Source organism: Pteropus medius, unplaced genomic scaffold (genome assembly GCF_902729225.1).
Source record: "Pteropus medius unplaced genomic scaffold, Ma_sr-lr_union100, whole genome shotgun sequence".
Lineage (NCBI taxonomy): Eukaryota > Metazoa > Chordata > Mammalia > Chiroptera > Pteropodidae > Pteropus > Pteropus medius.
The window spans coordinates 27,619,512-27,642,463 of record NW_024349800.1 but is presented as its reverse complement, the minus strand read 5'-3'; the positions used below and the strand labels follow the sequence as shown (position 1 = coordinate 27,642,463).

The 22,952-nt window shown below is 33.4% G+C and overlaps 1 protein-coding gene and 1 pseudogene across 5 annotated transcripts in view; one reads left to right on the top strand and one right to left on the bottom strand.

Moving 5' to 3' along the window:
• VRK2 (VRK serine/threonine kinase 2) overlaps positions 1-22,952 on the top strand; it is a 104,634-nt gene that overhangs the window by 64,106 nt on the left and 17,576 nt on the right. For all 5 annotated transcript variants that reach the window (XM_039887096.1, XM_039887095.1, XM_039887094.1 and 2 more), the window contains exons 9-12: positions 1,124-1,244; positions 3,529-3,587; positions 7,255-7,421; positions 12,740-12,901. In XM_039887096.1, the coding sequence (XP_039743030.1) occupies positions 1,124-1,244; positions 3,529-3,587; positions 7,255-7,421; positions 12,740-12,901 (509 nt within the window). The remainder of the gene's footprint in view (positions 1-1,123; positions 1,245-3,528; positions 3,588-7,254; positions 7,422-12,739; positions 12,902-22,952) is intronic.
• LOC120622620 (uncharacterized) lies at positions 10,273-10,385 on the bottom strand (annotated as a pseudogene).

Sequence of the window (22,952 nt, the reverse complement as noted above, 5' to 3'; positions counted from 1 at the left end):
GCCACATATTGCACTTATGAGATTTTATATCCCTACACAGATGAGCATTCAAGTAATGGTGGAAATGTAAATACTAGCCTGTTGTTTTATAACAATTTGGAATGGTTATAAAAGTGAGTTTATTTTGTGGGATTTTGTTAACGTTTTAATCATTATTTCAGTAATATTTGTTATATTTGACATGTTTAGATTTCATTTACCATCTTTTGAAATAGTCACTTTAAAAAAAAAGGTATATATAAAACATTGTGAGGGAATTAATCTGTGGTATTTAGTAGTTCGATTTAAATGATATTCACAGTGGTCTAAAAATGTTCTTTTACTGTATTTTAAATGAAAAGCCATTTTATAGTAAATTCTGAAAGTCTCTGTTTGGCTTCAGAATCTACTTTCCCCTACCTCTGCACATACCCTCTTGTACCCCAATGCCTCATCTTTATATTTTCTATTCAGGATATTTGACCAGAACCTTAGTTTAGTGCTTCATATGCCCAAAGATAATATTTGTAAAATTTTAGAACCATGTACCCAAAACAGTAGGCATAATTTATCCCATACTTTCATTAACTGAAAAATCTTAAGACCTGTTTTTTAATACTGCACACTAGATGGCAGTTTTGTCATATTCTTCCAACTTCAAATGCTCTAGTGTGAGTGGAACAGAAGAGGCCAGCAATGTTTAGTCTGCGCTCAAAGGGTCTCTGCATGACCAATGCAGACCCCGTGGACTTCCTGGAACATATGTTAGCAATTTAGCTGCAGACATTTATTTCTTTGTTTTACTGCTTGGCTCTTTGAGAAAGTGTTGGTGCCAGGTTATGGGTTGTCTGGATCATGTCAGAGGCCATGGAGATCAAGTTCATGTGACAGGCCAGACTAAGGAAGGATGAAGTTGGAGGAGGTGAGGAAACTGACCCTTAGTTTCAACAGCAACAAGTCACTGCCTGTCTGTGGACTGGGGCCAAACGCCTAGGCGTTTTAAGTTTTACTCCAGCTGAACAAACAAAATACGTTGCCCACTTGGCTTTTTCATATTTCATCAATAGTAGTTCATTCAGTAATTTTTTTATTTCTCAAAACTTACTTATCCCTCATCTTTCTCTCTTAATGCTTGCTCCTATAGCCCTGTCCAGACGAAGTGACCTTGAAATCCTCGGCTACTGCCTCCTGCGGTGGTTATGTGGGAAACTGCCCTGGGAAAAGAACCTGAAGGACCCCGTGGCTGTCCAGACTGCTAAAACAAAGTACAGATCTTAAAATATTCCATCATGTACAGTGACAAGTCTGAAGGGATGCATGAAAGGGTGTTAGTATCCCAGAGAAGATTGCCAGTCACCCAACACAATAACCAAAGCAAATTTCTTAAATTTGAAAAATATTTTTAAAAAGAACAAACAGTTTACAGACATAAAATCCATTATGATAACACCTATGAAATCACATGCATGTGGGTTGTAATGCAAAATGTGAAGTGAAATAGTTGTTCTTTTACATGGTGTTTTCCAAATCTAAGAGTTTAGGTGGTAGTATTTTCAAGGAAGAGTGTTTTCAAATTAGTATTGTGCAGATATATGGAGATAGTCTGAGCTTGATATGATTGATATTAACTGTGCAAAGCAACAATGCGAAATGGAACAAATGTGGCCTATATTTTTCAAGAGAGAGCAACATACCTCTTTCTTAATCCTGTGTCTTGGAGGGAGTATATTTTGTTTCTGGGAGAAGAAACAAACAAAATTTTTATATGAGGTGTTTATTTAAGAGAGAATGTTGCAGCCATATAAACATTTTTAAAAATATTTTACATTCGATTTTTATCACCTAGAATCTGTTAGCATGAAAGTTAGGTAAGAATGAGAACAAAGTGTGTTGCTATTTTACTATATTCTTACTGATCAGGCTTAAGAAAGTGAATTGCATGTAGCATAGAATAGTCAGTTTTTTATTTATATACCAAGATATGCTCAACTGTAGTTACCCATAGATACAATATCACAGTTGGGAAAGACAGCTAGCTATGTTTTAAGTAGAGTAAGATACAACAGAATTTTACAAAAGGGGTAGCTGATCCGTAGAAATCAGTCATCAAATTCAGTGTGGCATTGGATCTTAATGGAGAGAAAGGCTAGCCTGTAGATGGAGGATAATACAGATTACATTTGTAAATACTGAATATTATATGAAATATTTTTCCACTTGGAATCTTGATCATCCTTGTCCCTTACCCAAAACTAACACATTTATATGCCAATAGCACTATCCAATCAGTTATTTACTGCAGCAATTGAGATGTCCATATTAACCCTCAGGTAACTGACATTTTTCAATATATGGTCAAGTCAGAGCACAGTAATGGGCATATATAAACAGTGTTGGTACCCAGTTTTCCATTTCAGTTTACTGAATTTGAATAATATACTTTAAAAGATTAACATTTTAATTCTAATGATTACATGTATGTTTTTCTCTTAATAAGACTTACTAATATGACTTGTCTTTTATCGATATGTACATATAGATGCATTGATTATAGATATCACAAATGAATGTGCCTACATATGTATATTCAAATATAATAGGAGATCATGTAAAATAATAGAATGCTAATAAACATAACTTCCACTTACATTTTGGAGACCCTTATGTATCGTTAATATCTTCATTTTGATTTGATTACTAATATAAACCTGTAGATCAATAAAGCTAACATAAAGTTTATAATTAAGGTAAACCATAGACATTTTCAAACTTATAGTATATAATACATAATCATAATTTATTCAACTTGCTGAGAAGGCATAACACTGAATTTCCCATGAGGGTGTGCTCGCATATTCAAACATGATACTGTGTCTCCCTTAGCCCTTTATTTTTCTGACATAAGGTGATTTTAGATCATTGCATTTATTATTGCAATTCTGCCTTTGTCAGAGTTATGAATCAAACATTCATATCAGTAATTTTAGTTGAATGATTATATATTTGTGGCTGAAGCAACTTAAGAGAGTTGTACTTGTTCAGCCTGAAACACTGTACATTGTTAGAATAATGTTTTTTTTGTTTTTTATATATTTCTTGTTAACCTGTTTGTTTAATCATAGGATAGCATAAAAAACTGCCCAATGGAGAACAGTATACATAGGTAATTAAATAATTTACTCCTCTTCAAAGTAAGTACTTGAGGAGAAATATCCTGAAAATCCAGATACAGTTTTTCTATGTATTTTGTTCTTGTTTTTAGGAAAAAATTATGACATACTGCTACATTTCTACAATGGCGAACTTTGAATTAAAGCATTTATAGTATAATTATTCATTGTTTAGTTTCTAGGTCATTGATATAAAATCGTTCAATGAAAATTAGGGGATCTTCCCCACCTCTACTTGCCCATTATAGGTGGGTGAAAAAACATTAAAATTCATGATATTGGTGACTCACCAACACAGTTTGAGTTTTGTTTTCTAATCAAAACAATGAATCACAGGATTGCAGATAAATTTATTGTGTCTCACTCTATTTTGTTTTAGTCTGTTGGATGAACTCCCTGAGTCAGTGCTTAAATGGGCTCCTTCTGGAAGCAGTTGCTGTAAGTCAAATGATAACTTCTACCTTCTCCAGCATGATTTACAGGTCACCACATTTGCCACTCTTGTAGCTTTTGCTTAGTCAACCCACTCCTATTACAAAGGGGTGGGAGGAAACCCTTCATGGTTGCTAGAGAAGAGACTGTTTAGATTGTTTTTGACACAAGAATGCTGCAAGAAAATGTTTAGACTCTGCCGACTGATTTTTTTTTTTTTTTAGAAAAAAAAAATTTTTTTCCCCATATTTTGGGAATCATGCCTAGATTTAATAGTCAACTTTATATGATATTTCTGAAGTTGACTTTCTGTCTTCGTTCCTTTATATATTGTTGAAAAAAGATATAAAGTGGATCTAAGAAAAAAATACTTTGATCAGTAATTTAAAAAAAAAATCATTAAACAAATGAATGTTTAGACTTTGGGTTACAGTCTGACTGAACAGACAGCAACAAAATTTTGGATTGGCAAAGGTGTTTGACATTGGGATTTAGAGGTATATTTTATTAAATGATTTTCTCGTTCAAGTTAGTATAGACCGTTTTTGGAATTTATTTGACAGTATCATAAGTGAAAATAGACAATTCAGAATTATCCAAGTGCTTGTCATTTGCAAATGCATGCATGGCACATTTTTCAGCACCAATTTAACAACTGGGTTACACTGTCTTATAAAAAAGAAGAGCCCCCTTTTACTGTTAGGCTTGCTTTTTCTCAGAGATAGATAAGCAGAGTGAATCTTGTTCTTTATTTACATTGGGCAATCTTAGAGTTAGCTTTTAGATGACTTATGAAAGTGAATATGTACACTGACCCTCTAGCTACGGTCAAATCGTGTCATTTTCCATCTGAGAGTTTAAAAAAATTAAATCATCATAAACTTATAACCTTTCTTTGACAAACCGAAATTTTCCTAGGAAACTAAAGAGGAACAAACCAGATCTGCTTTTCTCCTTCCATTTCCCAAGCTCATAAGTCTGTTCCAATGTAAATCTTCTGCTTCACACTTTCTATAGTCCCTTTTCTTCTGATGGAAGCAGGTGAACAGGAAAGTATTCTCATTTGGGGAGATGGGTTGAAAGATGAAAGTTTTTCGTTTTTGTAATTGCACTGAGTAACTTGGTCCAAATGCGCATGCATACATATATATATATATTTTTTTTTTGGCTGTTATTCTTATTGGTATTTTTACCAAGTCATTCAGTTTGTGTTGTACTTAATAGGACATAAAAAAAGAGATAGGGAAATGTCAGAAATATTTTTAGTTGTATATCCTTTCCCTTTCCTGTCTCTCCTGCACAAAAGGTGACTGTTCAGTTTGGGTTTAGAAAACAAAGCCCAGATGCCCTGGATTATACAGGATAAATGCTGTGGGCCAGTGTATATTCTGTGACACTTCTATTGCTAGAGCTAAGTTAAAAGAAGATTTGATACAAGTTGATACAAGAAATGGGAAGAGATCCAGGTTCCTCTTTTTCTGTACAAACCATTTATTTTACTATACTATTATTTTATAAAATGCATATTTCTATCTAAAGCACAAAATGTTGAAACATTAATATTAACTGAAAGTCTCTTAAGTTGGTTGTGCTTAGGAGAGGGGGTATTGCAAGCATGAAATTTAAACGGATTTACAAAAGGTTTATTACTAAGACATTTTATGAAATAAAATAGCCAAGTTTGCAGCATGCATGTCCAACTCAGTGTAATAATAGTAGTTTCAAAAGTTTCTATCTCTTGAAATGATAGTAATGATACTTAATATTTCACTAGCTTAAAAAGCAGATGATTCAAGAATATCATAATTTCATACTACTCAAAGCATTTTGTTTTATAGCTCTGGAAATATGCTAATAAATTAAAAAGTGTAGTTAATATAATAAATCAGATCTTGAAAGACTAATTTTTAAGCCAGTACTACATCACAATAGTCTAAGCTTCAGGTTTATAATAATAAAATTCTAACAGAGGAGGCTCTTTTTCTCGCTCTCCTACCTCACTGGTACCTCATGTTTTCAAACCCCAAACCCATGAAGATTTTGCAGCACAGCTGCTATCAGTTGGTGGAATGCCAGGAGTCTTCCATTGTCTTCTAACAGTGACTTGTGAAAAGTGTTCCCAACATATTCAGCTTTCTTCTCCATTTGGGGCATTTTGGTTAATAGAATTATAATATATACCAAATTAGGCTTACCAATGTTGAAAGACCCGAAGAACAACAAAATATTTGTATTAAAATGGCAGCGAATGTAATTTAATCTTTTTTCTCCTTGATCATCCTTTTGGGAATTGGATGCCCCCAAAGGGCTCCTGAAAACATGAGTTATAAATACGATGAACTCACAGCACTTGCTAGTTAATAGAAATCTGGTTTATCGAATGCTAGTTAACAGATTTTATCTATCTTATATGTTAGGGGAAAAGTAGGTTGCATAAATGCCACAGTATCCAAAACAAAACCAAACCCAGAGCCAAGAGTTCTTTGCCACATTCACCTTCTGTTCCTAGAAAAGATCTGTGAACAATATGGTGTAAAATGGTCACTCTCTGACTTTGATGGAGGAGGAAGAGATGATGACTATTCCTTTTGGAATTTTTCCCTGTGGTCATTGAAACCTAGTGTCTCTGCAGTTCCCCACTTGAATAAGGTAGGCCTGGAGAGGAAGCGAAGGATTAGGAAATCATTCCTGCCAACCAACCAAGCTTAGTGAAAAAGTAAGAAATACTTGTTTCTGGGTCAGTAATAAGTTTTTGAATGGGAAAGTTATAAAACTAGTTTGTGGAATATCTAAACATCACCACGAACTAAAGAAAACGTGCCAGTTTTTAAACGGTGTGTGGTATTATCACTTACTTGTATCTGGATCGTCTCATCTGAGACTAAAATGCAAACTACATTTATTTTAAGGCAGCTATGATTGTAACTTTTGATTACTAATTCTACTCGTATTTAAAGGTTTGTAGTTTATAAGCTTTGGGGGTAGAGGGGAGTTACAGTTCTAGACAGGAGATTACATTAGAGAAAAAAAAAATGGTGACAGCTTCTTGTCCTTCAGCACTAAATCAGGAAAGCTATGCTGTGAATGCACTGGACTAGCTAGGTATGGAGGACTAACGGAGGTTTGGCGAATTCTAAAGTCAGTCATGGCTAAGAACGTAGAATTCAAGGTCATTTCTAAATGAACTGTTATAATCTCAAAATCAAATCCTTAATTAAAATTTGCAATGATTTTTTCTTTGAAGTAAAAACGTTTATAATAGTAATAATTGTTTTTAATTGAATTTTTAAAACTTCAGTGTAAAAAAAGTATGACACATGTCTGGTCCTTTATATTATTCAGATAGTTCTTAGAAGTTGTACCCCATAAATCAAAATCACTGTAAATTTAAAAATCTGCTTCCTTTGATGAGATTAGTGAATTGTAACTATTTCAACAAAGATATGTAAAAAAATTATCAATTTCTCCCATCTTGTCAAATCTTTAGGTCACTGGATATCATTTAAAAAGGGCTTTTCATTTAATTGTTCATTTTTAGTTTCTTCAGGGTCTGTGTGTGTGTGGTATGCGTGTGGTATACAAATGTAAGAGAGAAAGATATTTTGAGGATATTGGGGTCTTAACAATTCTTGCCAATTATGAATGACATGTTAAAAATTTTAATACTTCACAGGCGAAATAGCCCAGTATTTGACATGTGCTCATAATTTAGCATATGATGAAAAGCCAAACTATCAAATGCTCAAGAATATTCTGAACCCAAGTGGAATACCTTTAGGACCATTGAAATTTTCCACTGAAGGAGAGGGTATAAATGTGCCTGCTCCAAACAATCAAAAGGTAAGTAACATAGTCCCTGGGATCTTAAGATTACCTTCTATGAATCTTCCTACCAAATGAAAGTTGTTTAGGTTTCAAATGAGTCTGACGACCCAGTTTTTTGTTTATTATATTTAATTCCTATTTCCCATAACTCAGCTCCAAGAAATTTTTTTGAAAGTTCTTTTGACATATTGTCTCTTAGAGAAAATTAGTAAGCTCTGTGGTCTGTTGTGTACTATTAAAGAAATAAAGCAATCACTGGTGTCCCAGAGATATGACTAGGTAGGGCTAATCTGACTTTATTCATGAGAAGCTCTATTTGCTGCTTTTCTTCATATTATCTTTAGTTACTGCCCTCTGTTTTTGCTTACCAGTTTGGCCATAATTCATTGGTGAGAATAATATTCTTAGATTTAACCAGATTATTTGTATGTGCAGCTACTTCAATTTATAGAAATAATTTCTTAAAGTTTATTTTAAAACGTTACACCTTCTCCTTTGCTGTCTTCCAACTGACTCCTTCACATTAACTTAAAAAAAAAAAAAAGAATTAAACTTGAAAAAAGAATTAGAACTTGAAACAATATGAAAGAATTAGGACTTAAAACATTTGTAAGAGGGTAGGGAGAACCTGAGACTACTGTCAGCATTACTAGACAGCCACCTAAATGTTCATTTCTTCCCTGACACTATCCACATGCAAAAAGAAGTGAGGAAGGTTTTTCTTCCTAAATGAGTGTACAATAAGGTTGGGTCAGGATGCCATTCATTTTTAATATTTCTTATGAACTTTGGATCATCACAAGTATTCATGAGCCAAAAATGCAGGATGCAAACTAATGTGACTGATAGGCTGCTAGATGAATGGTGAGTCAAGTATCAGTGCACAGATGGTTCTGATTTGCTGAATTTTGTAGCTGCTGCAACTGAAGACATAAAATATCCTTCTAGTCATAAATTAGCTCTTTGGAAGCAAAACCTTGGCACCAGAGCTTTACAACCTTCAATTAGTAGGGAAAGAAGTATTTGAATGACTGTGGTATTGACATCTGTAGGCCTGCATAGTAATCATTCCTAATAGAAGAGAATATCTGTTTGAGGAGGTTTTGCATGGCTAATTAACTACCAGTGAGAATATGTAATTTTTTCATGATCTCCTGATTGTCACCTTTCTCTCATGATACAATTACATTTTATTGTAGCAAATTCCTCACAAACCAATTGTCAGCACTATTTACGTATTGCAGAAGGCAGAACAAAAGTTCATGTTTAATAAAAAGCCACTGGATTTTGATCTTGGTAATTACTGAGACTTATTTTAACAGTTTTATTGACTTTTGTGTTTTTATCACTTTCGCAACAAAACAAAGAACCATTTCCTTGACATAGTATTTCCCTTGCAATAATGGTCACCACTTAACCTACACTAATTTAAGTAGGGTTTTTCCTTTTTTGTAATTTTTCAGTTTCATAAACTTAATTGAAATTTAAAAGAAGCTATTTTAAAAACCGATAGCTGTATTCTCTGATATAAAATTCTAATTATTATCCACCAGAATTTTCAGTTTCATCAAAGTCAAAGGATGTTTGTTATGAAACTTTTTATATGTAGGGAATAGAACATAGAACGTTTTTTCCAATGAGCCTCCATCAAAAATATTCTTTTTTGAATAGAGCACTTAGATTATCAATAAAAAGAAAACACTAAGATTAATATGCATTCTTAAAACCTTAGTTAATTTCTTTTAACATAATCAGCCTCAGTGTATAGAAAGTATGATGATTTAAATATGTTTAACAGCATATTAATACTTATTGGATGTGACTTTATTTCTCTAATACTTTATGCAAATATATTTAATAATTATAGTGTGAAATATAGGTTCACTATATGTGGCTAAACTTTAGTATCTTAATTTTTATTTTCAAAGTTCATGGATTTTGTGATGCTGAAAAAATATTCAAAAGCAAAGTATAACAGCATAAACAGTCCTGTATTCTGTTCCTTTGCATGATACAGTATAAGATAGTTTCCACAATTGATTGCTTCCATAACAAAAATAATTTTAAGTCCAGAATGAATATTAATCACATGATCCCAAATTTCTCTCTTTTAGTGACAGAATCTCCTTCTAATCTCCCTAAAAACATTTACTCTATACATGGATCACTCTAGTTATTTAACAGGCTAGTGAATGAACTCTGGATTTGTACTTTTTGGACAAAGATACTTAAAAAGTAGCCAGTGGACCAGAAAGTGTATACAGTTAGTAAATAAAATGTTTCTGATTCAGTATTCAAAGGAAAATTATGAATGTCTAATTTTTTAAAATGTTATTTCCCGCTATGTCAGTGGTTGTGCCTTTTAAATTTAGAATTCTTAAACATGTTTTGGTTAGGTATTAGAAAATAGCACATCATCCTAAGGATCTCAGCGAACTTAAATCATCTTTTTGCAAAAGAAGAAGGAGGTAATTTATCAATACTAGGTTTCGCTACGTGTCATAAACTGAGCCTTCTTCCTAAAGTCCTCAAATCCTGTTACTAGAGTTAAATTGGAAATGAATTTTTGTCAAGATAGTAGAGACATTGATATTTTTTCCTGAAAAGCAAATCTTTCAGGGTATTTGCCCCAATCAAAGTGATGGTATATATAGCTGAAATCACTCTCTAGCCATTCTGACGGCTCCTGAGGTAGCACTGTTAGATTAGAGGAATCTGTAATCAGGGCTACCACACTCTATTTATGCCAACCACTGAGATTTAATTTTTTTTTTTTTTTTTTTTAATAAGCAAGGCAACCCTTGGTTGACCTCACAGATTGCAAGGACCTTATCAGCTCACAATCCCTTATTTTTTTATTTTTTTACACCTGTAGCACCTGGTCTTCCTAGGTGGTCTCCCATCCAAGTACTAACCAGGCCTGACCCTGCTTAGCTTCTGAGATCAGACAGGATCAGGCGTGTTCAGGGTTCCACAGAGATTTAATGTCCAAAATTCACGGAAGGAAACCATTGTTCACTAAGATTGCTTCTGAGGTGAACAAAAGCTCTAGAATTCCCAGATGAGAATGCCAAAGCCAGACTGGAAAACCAGCATTATTGAAGTCCTCAATTCAAGCCTTGAATAAGCAGTTTCTTCAGGAGCCAGTAGTGGATCCTTTTATCAGCTTATGAACATCTCCTTCTTATTTTGATACTCAAATCCATATTGTGATAGTATAAATACCTGAGCATAATGAGCCATATCCTTCTTAAATGCTTTACCTAGGCAGAGGAATAGCTGTAGGTCAGAGTTAAAATGTTCAAGCTATCCCACATTTCAGACAATAAACATTTGTTCTTTTGCCCTAAATTGAAGGTTCCCACAGCAAATTTAGGGGTGAACATATTACTGTTGGTAGTAGTAATCTTTATGCTGAACTTAAGTTTACAACATTCTTTCTTGACCTTCAGTTTTCAAAATAATTGTTAAACTTGTCTTCATGTTTATTTTCTATATGTGAGAAAACTAGAATATAAATTCTCAGTTATAAGCATATTTTTGGCTTATTAAATTTTAAAGATCCAAAAGTATTCCTGATTTTGTAGAACAGTGTGAAATACCAGAGGAAAATTAAATAGAAAGTACCTTGTTTGAATAGCCACTTTCTTGAAAATGACACACATTTGGATAGTATCCTTCTATTTATTTGATTATGCAGGATGCCCAGAGATTTTTTTTTACTTACTTTTGTATCTTTGAGGAAAAGTTTCGCTGTGTTCACAGTTAAGAGTTAATGTCCCACTTCACTCTTAACCATTTTTAAAGTTTCCCTAGAAATAGAACTTTTCCATAAACTGGATACCTTTTCGTTTATTACAGCTGGAAGTGTCCATGGCAGTGTAATCTAACCATCCAGCCAACAGACAGCAGATCCGAGAGGCATCATGTCTTCTAGGAAGTCTCACAAAGGACTGAATATATTAGACCAACTCTGATTTGTACATCAGAGGCAAAAACTGTGATACCTAAAGTGCCTAGCATATAGGAAGCACTAAAAAGTTCAGTATCTAAACTAATTCTTTATATCCTAGAACGCATTTTCACAATGATTGGCAAGCCAGTGTTTTATTAGAGTAAAACCATGTAGTACATCCATGGGAAACTTGTTTCACACTAGTGGTATGATGAACATTTATTACCAAGATGACTTCTATAGAAGAGTGATTCGGGAGGTGGTTACACATGAATTTTCCCAGTAGTTTAGGACTGTCGAGAGGTGGAAATAAAGAACCCCTGGGTGATTAGGAAACAATTCCAATTTTCAGGTAACTGAAAGGCAATGGCTTTTCCTGTCCTTTGAGAAGCTAGGATTTGAGAAGAAGGATGAATAAAGAATGGTGTTGTGACAACTTAGACCTAGCCACAAAACACCAGCATACTTTAAAAGTAAAGAGTGAACACACTTGGCAAGAGAAGCTAAAAATTGAGAGGCTACAAATTAAGGCTCTGCTTGCCCAGCAAATGTAATTCATTCTCTGTTTTGGCACTGGCTACTCCATTATTTCTCCTGGTGCTGTTCCTATCTCCTGCTCCTATTTAACCCATGAAAAAAAGTGATGGCACTTTCAGCTGCTGTAAACATGAAGCTGCTGAACAAATACTTCACATAAGGATCTTCACTGTGGCTTTCAATCTTCCACCTGTATTGAGGGATCTGCCCTTCTATTTCTCTGTCTACTTCAAGGTTATTAAGAGTCAGTCATCCCCCCAGATAACACCCTTGTGTGAAATAGAAATCTTAGAGACAGTAAGCTTGTTGTAGAACCTAACCTCTGAGTATTAGATGACATGAACTGTTATTCATCTGCTCAAAGGTTAAATTACCTGGATTAAAAAGTAAGCGACATCATAAGCTACTTTTACACATTCATATTAATTAGGTTCACTTCTGTAATAGAAAACTAAGATTCTAATTAATAAGAATTTCAACTTAAAAGATATACTGGATCCAGTCCCAGCAAAGGTTAATAATGAATTCATGTGTAGTTTTAAAATGTGACAGTTTTCTGTAAAAATGCTGTTTTCAATAAGTAAGTTATCTGTAGAGATAATTTCTGAAGAATGTACAACAGTGACACTAATTTTAATTGGTCTTGTCCTACTGATGAGAAAGGGTCAGGATCTTGCCAACTACTGTATTTTTTATTTAATGTCTATTTGTTGGTTTCTTCTCTATTTTATTCTTTTTTCCAAAGCTTAGCAAGTTTAGAATTTTCAAGAATCTGAATACATGAATCCATTTTTTTACATGTCAAAAGTTTTCATTACGTGTTATTACTTTATATCAACAGGTTGATTCGCAAACGGCTGCAACAAAGCAAGTCAATCAGATGCAAAATAGGTTACTAGAAAAAAAAGTCCACCGTGAGAGAAGTGCTGAGTCCTGTGCAACACGGAGAAAAGTGCAGAAAGAGGAGAAGCTGATTGGGTTGCTTAACAAGGAAAGAGCTCAGGTGAGTGGCTTTTGTTGTTGTTTTTTATCCTTAATGTTACATGAGAATGCACCCTTTGGGAATAAAGATGTTTTATTTTCTCCTGAGGGCCAAGGTTGTATGGCTTTGTTAAATGAGAAGGGACAGAAAATATCCTATCCAGCAGATAAAATCAAAGCAGCCAACACCAGTTATCATAGAAACAGAATGATAGCACATTTATGTACAGATCTGATTTCTTCGTTTACCCTAGGAATGTAATGAAGTGCACTTAAGTTTTTTATGCCATCTATGATCCATTAGGGACTCTTAACGTATTCCATACTTTTACATTGGTTCCTCTAGTCTAACCTTTATAATCAAATATAAGTGAAGTGTTTTCCTTGTTGATATGGTTGTATTTTAAAATGATTTTTTTTTGTTTTTTTGTTTTTTGGTTTTTTTTTTTTACATTTAATCATTTGGTTGGATAGTGACTCACCTTTAGCAGATGACTCATTCAGGCAACACAAAAGCCTTTCCTAATCTAACCAATTTTGACAAGAAGGAGAAGCATACAGTGTATTTATATTTTCATTGAAAAAAAAATTTTATTTTCAAAACGGCCAACATTTTATGTGATTCTTACACACCATCATTTTCCCAGTGTGTAACAGGATAATAATGCCCCTACCTTCTATCTCCCACTGCTCACCTTCCCACCCAAAGAAAATTGGTGCATCAGGCTATTGAGATGTTAATCACTAAGCACTGAATTTGACTCTGAACCTCTTGGCAGCCAAGGCAAAAGTTAGGAGCATACTAGTTAGGCATTTCTCATCTAGCCAGCAAGCATACGAATTTATCCAGAGAGAGAAGTGCTTTTTTTGTACTAATAGGAATCTTTTGCATTTACTCTGTTACAAAATAATAGTAGAATCATTTGTTTTGGAAATCTACTTCAAATGGTCATTTTATAATTCTCATTTGTAAAATTAAGACAAATATTGCTTGGAGTCAAAATAGAGTAGAGATTCTTGAGTGCTCTTTTTCAACCCTTACTGCAAACCAGAATTACCTGTGAATGGAGGTGGGAGGGACTATACAAATACTGATGCCCAGGTTCCAACCAAAGAAATTAATTCATTTTAACTGGGATGGCAATACGATACTTGTGTGTAGATTTTATCACTCCAGCAAGTTCTTTGTTCTCTTTCTCAGTCAGTCCTCTTCCCTCAGAGACAACCACTGTTCTGATATTCTGATTCTTGTCACTGGATTAGTTTTGCCTCTCTAGAATTTCATATACGTGTAATCATACAGTACTCATTTTTTGTCTGGCGTGTAATCATATAGTATGTACTCATTTTTTGTCTGGCTTCTTTGATTCAGCATGTTTTTTGAGATTTAACCATACTGTTGCAAGTATTAGTAATTAGTTATTGTTGAGTAGTACTCCATCGTATAACTGTATCATAATTCACATGTCCATTCTCTTATTACTTGACACCTGGCTACCCCTGGTTCTGGCCATCACAAATATAGTTGCTATAAACATTCTGACACAGTCCTTCTGTGCACATGTTTTCTTTCTCCTGAGAAGTGGAATTGCTGGGTCATAGATGCATTTTCAACTGTATAAAAAGCTGACAAATGGTTCCCATATTATACTCCCACCAGGAATGTATGACAGTTCCAGCCAATCCATATCCTTCCCAACATTTGTTGTTGTCAGTCTTTTTAATTTTAGCCCTTCCAACATGTGTATATTGGTATCTCACGGTGATTCTAATTATCATTTACCTGATGACTAGTAATTTTGAGCACGTTTTCATGTGCCAACTGCCCATTCATATATCTTCTTCTGTGAAATGTCTTTTCACGTGTTTTGACTCATTTTTTTATATAGCTGATTATCTTTTTATTATTGAGTTATAGGAATTCTTTATGTATTTCATATGTAAGTCTTCCATCCAGTATTCGTATTATGGATGTCTTTTCCTTAGTGTACAGCCTACCTGTTCATTTACTTGTGTCTTTGATGAGCAGAAGCTGTTTGTTATTTTTATTCGAAGTTCAATTAATCAGTTTTTTTCTTTGGATTTTTTTTCCTGTAAAGAAATCCAAGAACCTTTGCCTGCCTCAAGGTTACAACATTATTTTGCTATTGATATATATATTTTGGAAGGCTTATAGTTTTAGTTAGCTTTCATGTTTGGGCCTATGAGCATCTCAAATCAATTATGGTGAGAGGTAGGGGTTGAGGTTCAATCTTTTCTGTATAGAAAGTCCATTGTCCCAGACTATTTGTAAAATGATTTTCCTTTCCTTAATTAAATTTCTTGGGAGCCCTTGTCAAAAGTCAGCAGACTGAATGAGTGTGGGCCTATTTCTGGACTCTCTCTTCTCTATCAATCTATATGTCTATCCTTACACCAACACACTGCGTCAATTACAGTAGCTTTACAGCAAGTTCTGAAATTAGGTAGTGCAAGTCCATCACCCATTTTCTTTAAGAATGGCTTGGCCATTTTAGGTCCTGGTCCCTTCCCTAACATTTAAGAACCAGCATGTCAATTTTCCACTAAAAAGCACAATGGGATTTGGATTGGGACTACACTAAATCTAAAGATCAGTTAAGGGGGAACTGAAATCTCAACAACATTGAGTCCTCTGGTGCACGAACCTGATATTTCCTCCCATTTACATAGATCTTTAATTTCAACAATATTTTATAATTTTTAGTATAGATATCTTACACATCTTCCATTAAAATTATCTCTACTTTAGATTTTCATCCTATTGTGAATGACATTTTTAAAAAATTTCAAATTTCAGTTATTTGTTACTCATATATATAGTACACTTGATTTTGTCTATTGACCTTGTGTCTTTAGATCTTCCTAAATTCACTTATTCTAGTAGTTTCTTTTGTACATTCTTAGGATTTTCTATGGTCAATGATGTTGTCTATGAATAGTTTTACTTCTTTTTTTTTCCAACTCGTATGCATTTTTTTGCTTGTTTGTTTTTGTTTTTATGGCTGTTACACTTGCCAGGACTTCTGATACTAAATTGAGTAGAAGTAGTGAGAGTGGGCATCCTTGCTTTGTTCCTGATCTTATGGGGAAAGCATTCATCCTTTCACCAGTAAGTAGCAATAGGTTCTTTCTAAAAGCCCTTTATCAGATTGAAGAAATTTCATGGTATTTGTAGTTTGCTGAAAAATAAATTTAAGTCATGAATAGGTATTAAATGCTTTTTATAGATCGATTGAGATGATCATGTGATTTTTGCCCTTTAGTAGTATGAGTGACATTGTTTGAATGTTAATTTAACCTTTTATATCTGGGATAAACCCCACTTAGTCACGATGTGTTGTCATACTGAATTCATTTTGCTGTTATTCCATTAGGGATTTTTATGTCTCCATCGATGAGAGATATTGGTCTTTGATTTACTTTTCTCATAGTGTCCTTGTTCGGCTTTATTTTCAGGTCATTATTTGAGTTATATGAGTTGGAAGTGTCTCTTTTCAGAAAATGTGTAAGATTTGTATTTTATAAATGTTTGATAGACTTTAGCAAGAAAACCGAGTCTAGAGTTTCATTATAGAAAATTTTTTAGTTATAAATTTATAGAAGATATAATGATCATTTGATTTTCTTGTGTCAGTTTTGGTAATCTGTCTCAAAGAATTTGTCCGTCTAAGTTGTCAAATTTGTAAGTATTCTCTTATCTTTTTACTATCTTCACTATCCATATTTATATCCCTTCTTTCATTCCTGGTAATGGTAACATTTATTTATTTATCTCTCTATTTATCTACCTATCTGTCTAATCTATCTACCAATCATTTGTACTGATCTTTACAAAGAACCGACTTTTGGATTTGTTGATTGTTGATCTGATTTTCATTTCTGTTGAACTAATTTTCATTTTTTATCATTTCCTTCCTTCTACTTATTTTGGGTTTGTCTTTTTTCTTTCAAGCTTCATAAAGTAAAAGCTTAAATCATTTGATTTTAAGCCTTTTTTTTTCTAAAATACAGAGCTATAAATTTTCAAGCATTGCTTTAGCCGTATTCCACATAGTTTGATATGTTGTGTTTTCATTACCATTCAATTAAATATATTTTCTAATTTCTCTTGCATATTCTTTGAACCATGGATTATTTAAAAGTATGCTATTTAATCCCTAAATGTTTTTGAGATTTTCTGAGTATTTTTTTATTACTGATTTCTAATTAATTCCATTCTCATCAGAATGTATCTTGTGTAATGGCAATCCTTTAAAATTCATTGCAACTTGTTTTATAGCCCAGAAGGCCTAGCTTGGTGAATGTTTCTTTTGTACTTGTAAAGAACATGTGTTCTGAAGTTTGGGCTATACTATTCAACAAATGTTAATTAGGTTAAACTATTTGATGGTGTTGTTCAAATTTTCTGTATCCTTACTGTTTTGCTGTATTTTGTTCTCCTGTTTATTACTTAATGACAAGTATTAAAAGCTTCAGGTATAATTGTGGCTTCATCTATTTTTCCCTTTAGTTCTATAAATTTTTGCTTCATGAATTTTGATGACCTTTTAGTAGGTGCATACAATTTTAGCATATCTTTTAAAAATTTTTTTAATTACACTTGACATATTATATTAGTTTCAGGTGTACAACATAGTGATTAGACATTTATATAACTTAGGAAGTGATCACCCTGACAAGTCTGATACCCATCTGATATCATACATAGTTATTACAATATTATTGACTATATTCCCTATGCTGTACTTTTCATCCCCATGACTGTTTTCATAACTGGCACTGTTTTCATAACTGGTACTTAATCCCTTTTTTCACTTATCTCCCCAACTCCCCCCTCACCAATCTGGCAACCATAGATGTTCTATGAGTTTGTTTCTGTTTGGTTTATTTTGTTTTTTAGATTCCCCATATAAGTGAAATTATGTGGTATTTGTCTGTCTCTGACTTATTTCACTTAGCACAGTATCTTCTAGGTCCATCCATGTTGTTGCAATTGGCGGGATTTTATTTTTTTGGCTGAGCAATATTCCATTGTATATATTTGCCATATCTTCTTTATCCATTTGTCTATCGTTGGACACTTAGGTTGCTTCCATATCTTGGCTATTGTAAATAATTCTTCAGTGGAGGTAGGGATACATGTATCTTTGAATTATTGTTTTGGATTTCTTCAGATAAATACCCAGAAGTGAAATTACTGGGTCATATAGTAGTTCTATTAATATTTTTGAGGAAGCTCCATACTGTTTTCCATAGTGGCAGCATTAGTTTACAATCCCACCAGCAGTGCACGAGGCTTCCCTTTTCTCTACATCCTCACCAACACTTGTTTGTTGATTTATTGATAGCCATTCTGACAGGTGTGAGGTTGTATCTCATTGTTGTTTTAATTTGCATCTCACTGATGATTAGCGATGTTGAGCCTTTTCATATGTTTGTTGGCCGGCCATCTTTTTGTCCTCTTTGGAGGAATGTCTATTTAGGTCGTCTTCCCATTTTTTCATTGGATTGTCTGTTTTATGTTTTTTGTTTGTTTGGGGCTTGTTTATGTTGTGTGTGTTGTATGAGTTCCTTATATATTTCAGATATTAACCCCTTATTCGATGTATCATTAATGAATATCTTCTCCCATTCAGTAGGTTGTCTTTTCATTTTGTTGATGGTTTCCTTTGCTGTGCAAAATCTCATTAGTTTGATGTAGTCCCATTTGTTTATTCTTTCGTTTCCCTTGCCTGAGGAGACATATCAAAAAAAGTATTTCTATGAGCAGAGTCAGAGTTTACTGCCTATATTTTCCTCTCGGAGTTTTATAGTTTTGAGTCTTACTTTGTCTTTAATCCATTTTTAGTTTATTTTTGTGTATGGTATAAGAAAGAGATTCAGTTTCATTTTTTTGCATGTGTCTGTCCAGTTTTCTCAACACCATTTATTGAAGTGACAGTCTTTATCCCATTGTTAGTCTTGCCTCCATCATAGATTAATTGACCATATAGGTATTGGTTTATTTCTGAGTTTTCCATTCTGTTTTTGTGCCAGTATCATGCCATTTTCATTACTATAGCCTTGGTATATAGTTTGATATCAAATAGCATGATACCTCCAACTTTGTTCTTCTTTCTCACAATTGCTTTAGCTATTCGGAGTCTTTGTAGTTCCATATACATTTTAGGATTATTAGTTCTAGTTCTGTGAAAAATATTATTGGTATTTTAATAAGGATTGTATTAAATCTATAGATTGCTTTGCATAGTATGGACATTTTAACAATGTTTAACAAAGAATTTAAAAGTTCTTCCTATCCATGAGCACAGTATGTGTTTCCATTTATTTGTATTTTCTTCCGTTTCTTTCTTCAGTGTCTTAATTTTCCACATACAGGTCTTATACCTTCTTTGTTAAATTTATTCTTAGGTATTTTATTCTTTTTTGGTGCAATTGTAAATGTGATTGTTGTCTTAATTTCTCTTTCAATTGTTCATTATTGGTGTATAAAAATACAATTTCTGAATATTTTTATATCCCGCTACTTTACTGAATTCATTTATCAGTTCTAACAGTTTTTTGGTGGAATCTTTAGGGATCTCTATATAGTATGTCATCTGTAAATAATGACCGTTTTACTTCTTTTCCAATTCAGTTGCCTTTTTTTTCTTTTTCTTGTCTGATTGCTGTGGCTAGGACTTCCAATACTATGTTGAATAAAAGTGGTGAAAATGGACATCCTTAAAAAAAATTAGCTTTCAGCTTTTCAGCATTGAGTATGATATTAGCTGTGGGTTTGTCATATGTGGCCTTTATTAAGTTGAGATATGTTTCCTTTATCTCCACTTTGCTAAGTGGTTTTTTTTTTTTATCATAAATGGATGTTGGATTTTGTCAAGTGCATTTTCTGCATCTATTGATAAAAATCATATGATTTTTATCCTTCATTTTATTTATGTGGTATCATGTTACTTCATTTGCATGTATTGGACCAGCTTTGTGTCCTTGATCATGCTGTACAATCTTCATAATGTACTGCTGAATTCAGTTTGCTCATATTATGTTGAGGATTTTTTGCCTCTATAATCTTCAGGAATATTGGTGTATAATTTTTTTTTGTAATGTCTTTGTATGGTTTTGGTATCAGAGTAATGATGGCCTAATAAAATAAGTTGGAGAGTCTTCCCTTCTCTTCAACTTTTTATAATAGTTTGAGGATATTAATTTTTCTTTATTTGGTAAAATTCACTGTGAATCCATCTGGTCCAAGGCTTTTGTTTGTTGAGAATGTTTAAATTACTGATTCTATTTTGTTAGTAGTTATCTATCTCTTCATATTTTCTGTTTCTTATTGATTCAGCCTTGGAAGATTGTATGTTTGTAGGTATTTATTCATTTCTTCCAGATGGTCCAACTTTTTGGCAGATAATTGTTCATAGTATTTCCTGATAATCTTTTCTGTTTCTGTGGTTTTAGTCATCACTTCTTCTCTTTCATTTCTGATTTTATTTATTTGGGCCCTCTCTTTTTTTTCTTGATGAGTCTGGCTAAATGGTTTATTGATTTTATTTATCTTTTCACAGAACCAGCTTTTGGTTTCATTGATCTTGCCATTTTTTTTTTTTTAGACTCATTTATTTCTGCTCTGATCTTTATTATTTCCTTCCTTCTATGCACTTTGAGCCTTGTTTGTTGTTCTTCTGATTCCTTTAGGTGTCAGGTTAGATTGTTTAAGATTTTTCTTTTTTCTTGAGATAGGCATGTATTGCTATAAATTTCCTTCTTAGAACTGTTTTGGCTGTGTCCCATAGATTTGAGGTTGTATTGCTAGGCATGTATTGCTATAAATTTCCTTCTTAGAACTGTTTTGGCTGTGTCCCATAGATTTTGGGTTGTTGTGTTGTCGTGCTGTCATTCATTTGTCTCAAGGTATCCTTTGATTTCTTCCTTGATCTCGTTAATCCATTTGTTGTTTAGTAACATGTTACTTAGACTCCACATTTGTGTTTTTCCGTTTTCTTCTTGTAATTGATTTCTAGTTTCATATGCTTGATATAATTTCAGTCTTCTTAAATTTATTGATACTTGTTTTGTGGACTAACGTGGTCTAGCCTGGAAAATGTTGCATGTATACTTGAGAAAATGTATATTCCACTGCTTTGGGGTGAAATGTCCTAAAAATACAATTAAATCCGTTGGTCTAAAGTGTCACTTATGGCCACCATTTCCTTGCTTATTTTCTGTCTGAGTGATCTTTCCATTGATGTCAGTGAGATGTTAAAGTTCTCTACTATAACCTGCATTACTATCAGTTTCTCCCTTTATGTCTGTTAATAGTTGCTTTATATATTAAGGAGTTCCTATGTTGGGTGCGTAGATGTTTATGAGAGTTATATCCTCTTATCGGATTGATCCATTTATCATTATGAAATGTCTTTCTCTGTCTCTAGTAACAGCCCTTGTTCTAAAGCTCTTTTGTCTGGTATAGGTATTGCTACTGCAGCTCTTTTTGTTTCCATTTGCATGAAATATCTTTTCCATCCCTTTACTTTCAGTCTGTGTGTGTCTTTAGATCTGAAATGGATCTCTTATAGGCAGAATATGTATGGGTCTTTTTTTTTTAATCCATTCAGCTACCTTAGGTCTTTTGATTTGAGCATTTAGTCCATTTACATTTAATTATTGATAGGTGTGTACTTATTGCCATTTTATTGTTTTCTGATTGTTTTTAAGTTCTCTGTTCCTTTCTTATTCTCTTGTATGTTGATGACTTTCTATAGTGTTGGGTTTCTTTCTCCTTATTTCTTGTGTATTTCTCATAGATTTTTGGTTTGTGGTTACCATGTGCTTCCTATATACCAAGCTCTGTTTATAGCAGTCTATTTTAAGTTGATCGTTGCTTAAGTTTCAAACACATTCTAAGATCACACTATTTTTACTAACATCCACCACATTTATGTTTTTGTTGTTATATTTTTACTTCTTTTGTGTGTTTGTGTGTATCCCTTAATTTACTATTGTAATTACACATGCTCTTCCTACTTTTGCCTTTTATCTTTGTACTAGCTTTAGTGTTGGTTGACCACTGATTTTATTATGTGTTTGCCTTTATCAGAGAATTTTTATTGTGTGATATTTTATTATCCATATTTTTTACTTTTTTCCTCCTCTTAAATTTGTTAACATTTCTAATAATACTGGATTGGTGGTGATGAACTCTTTCAGCTTTTCCATGTCCAAGAAACTCTTTGTCTCTCCTAGGATTCTAAATGATGGCCTTATTAGGTAGAGTAATCTTGCATTAAGTCCCTGCATTTCATCACTTTGACTATTTCCTGATGATTCCTTCCAACCTACAAAGTTTCTGTTCAGAAATCAACTGACGGTTTTATTGGAGCTCTTAGGATTCTCTGTCTTTAACCTTTGGCATTTTAATTATGATATATCTTGGGGTAGGCCTCTTCAGGTTCATCTCGTTAGGGACCCTGCACTTCCTAGACTTGTTATATCTATTTTCTTTGCCACAGTAAGGGAAGTTTTCAGTCATTATTTCTTAAAATAGGTTTTCAATCTTTTGCTCTTTGTCTTTTCATTCTGGGACCCCCTACAAGTGTGAATGTTGTTATATTTTATGTTTGTCACTAGCCTGTTTTTAAACTTTTATGTTAAACTAGCCTGTTTTTTAAACTTCTTTTTACTAGTTCTGCTTGGCTGTTTTGTTACTGTGTCTGCCAGATTGCTGATTCAATCCTCTGCTTCATCTAATCTGTTGAGTCCCTCCGATGTTTTCTTCATTTATTCTTCATTTCTGTTTTTTGTTGTTGTTTCTCTTTGTTGAGATTATCAATGAGTTCATCTAGTCTTCCCCTAAGTTCATTGACCATCCTTATTACCAGTGTTTAGAACTCTGCATCTAGTAGATTGCTCATCTCCATTGTGTTGACTTCTTTTTCTGGAGTTGTCCTGTTCTTTCATTTGGGACATGTTTGTCTTCTCATTTTGGCCGACTCCCTGTGTTTGTTTCTATATATTGGGTAGATCTTCTACATCTCCCAGTCTTGGCAGAGCAG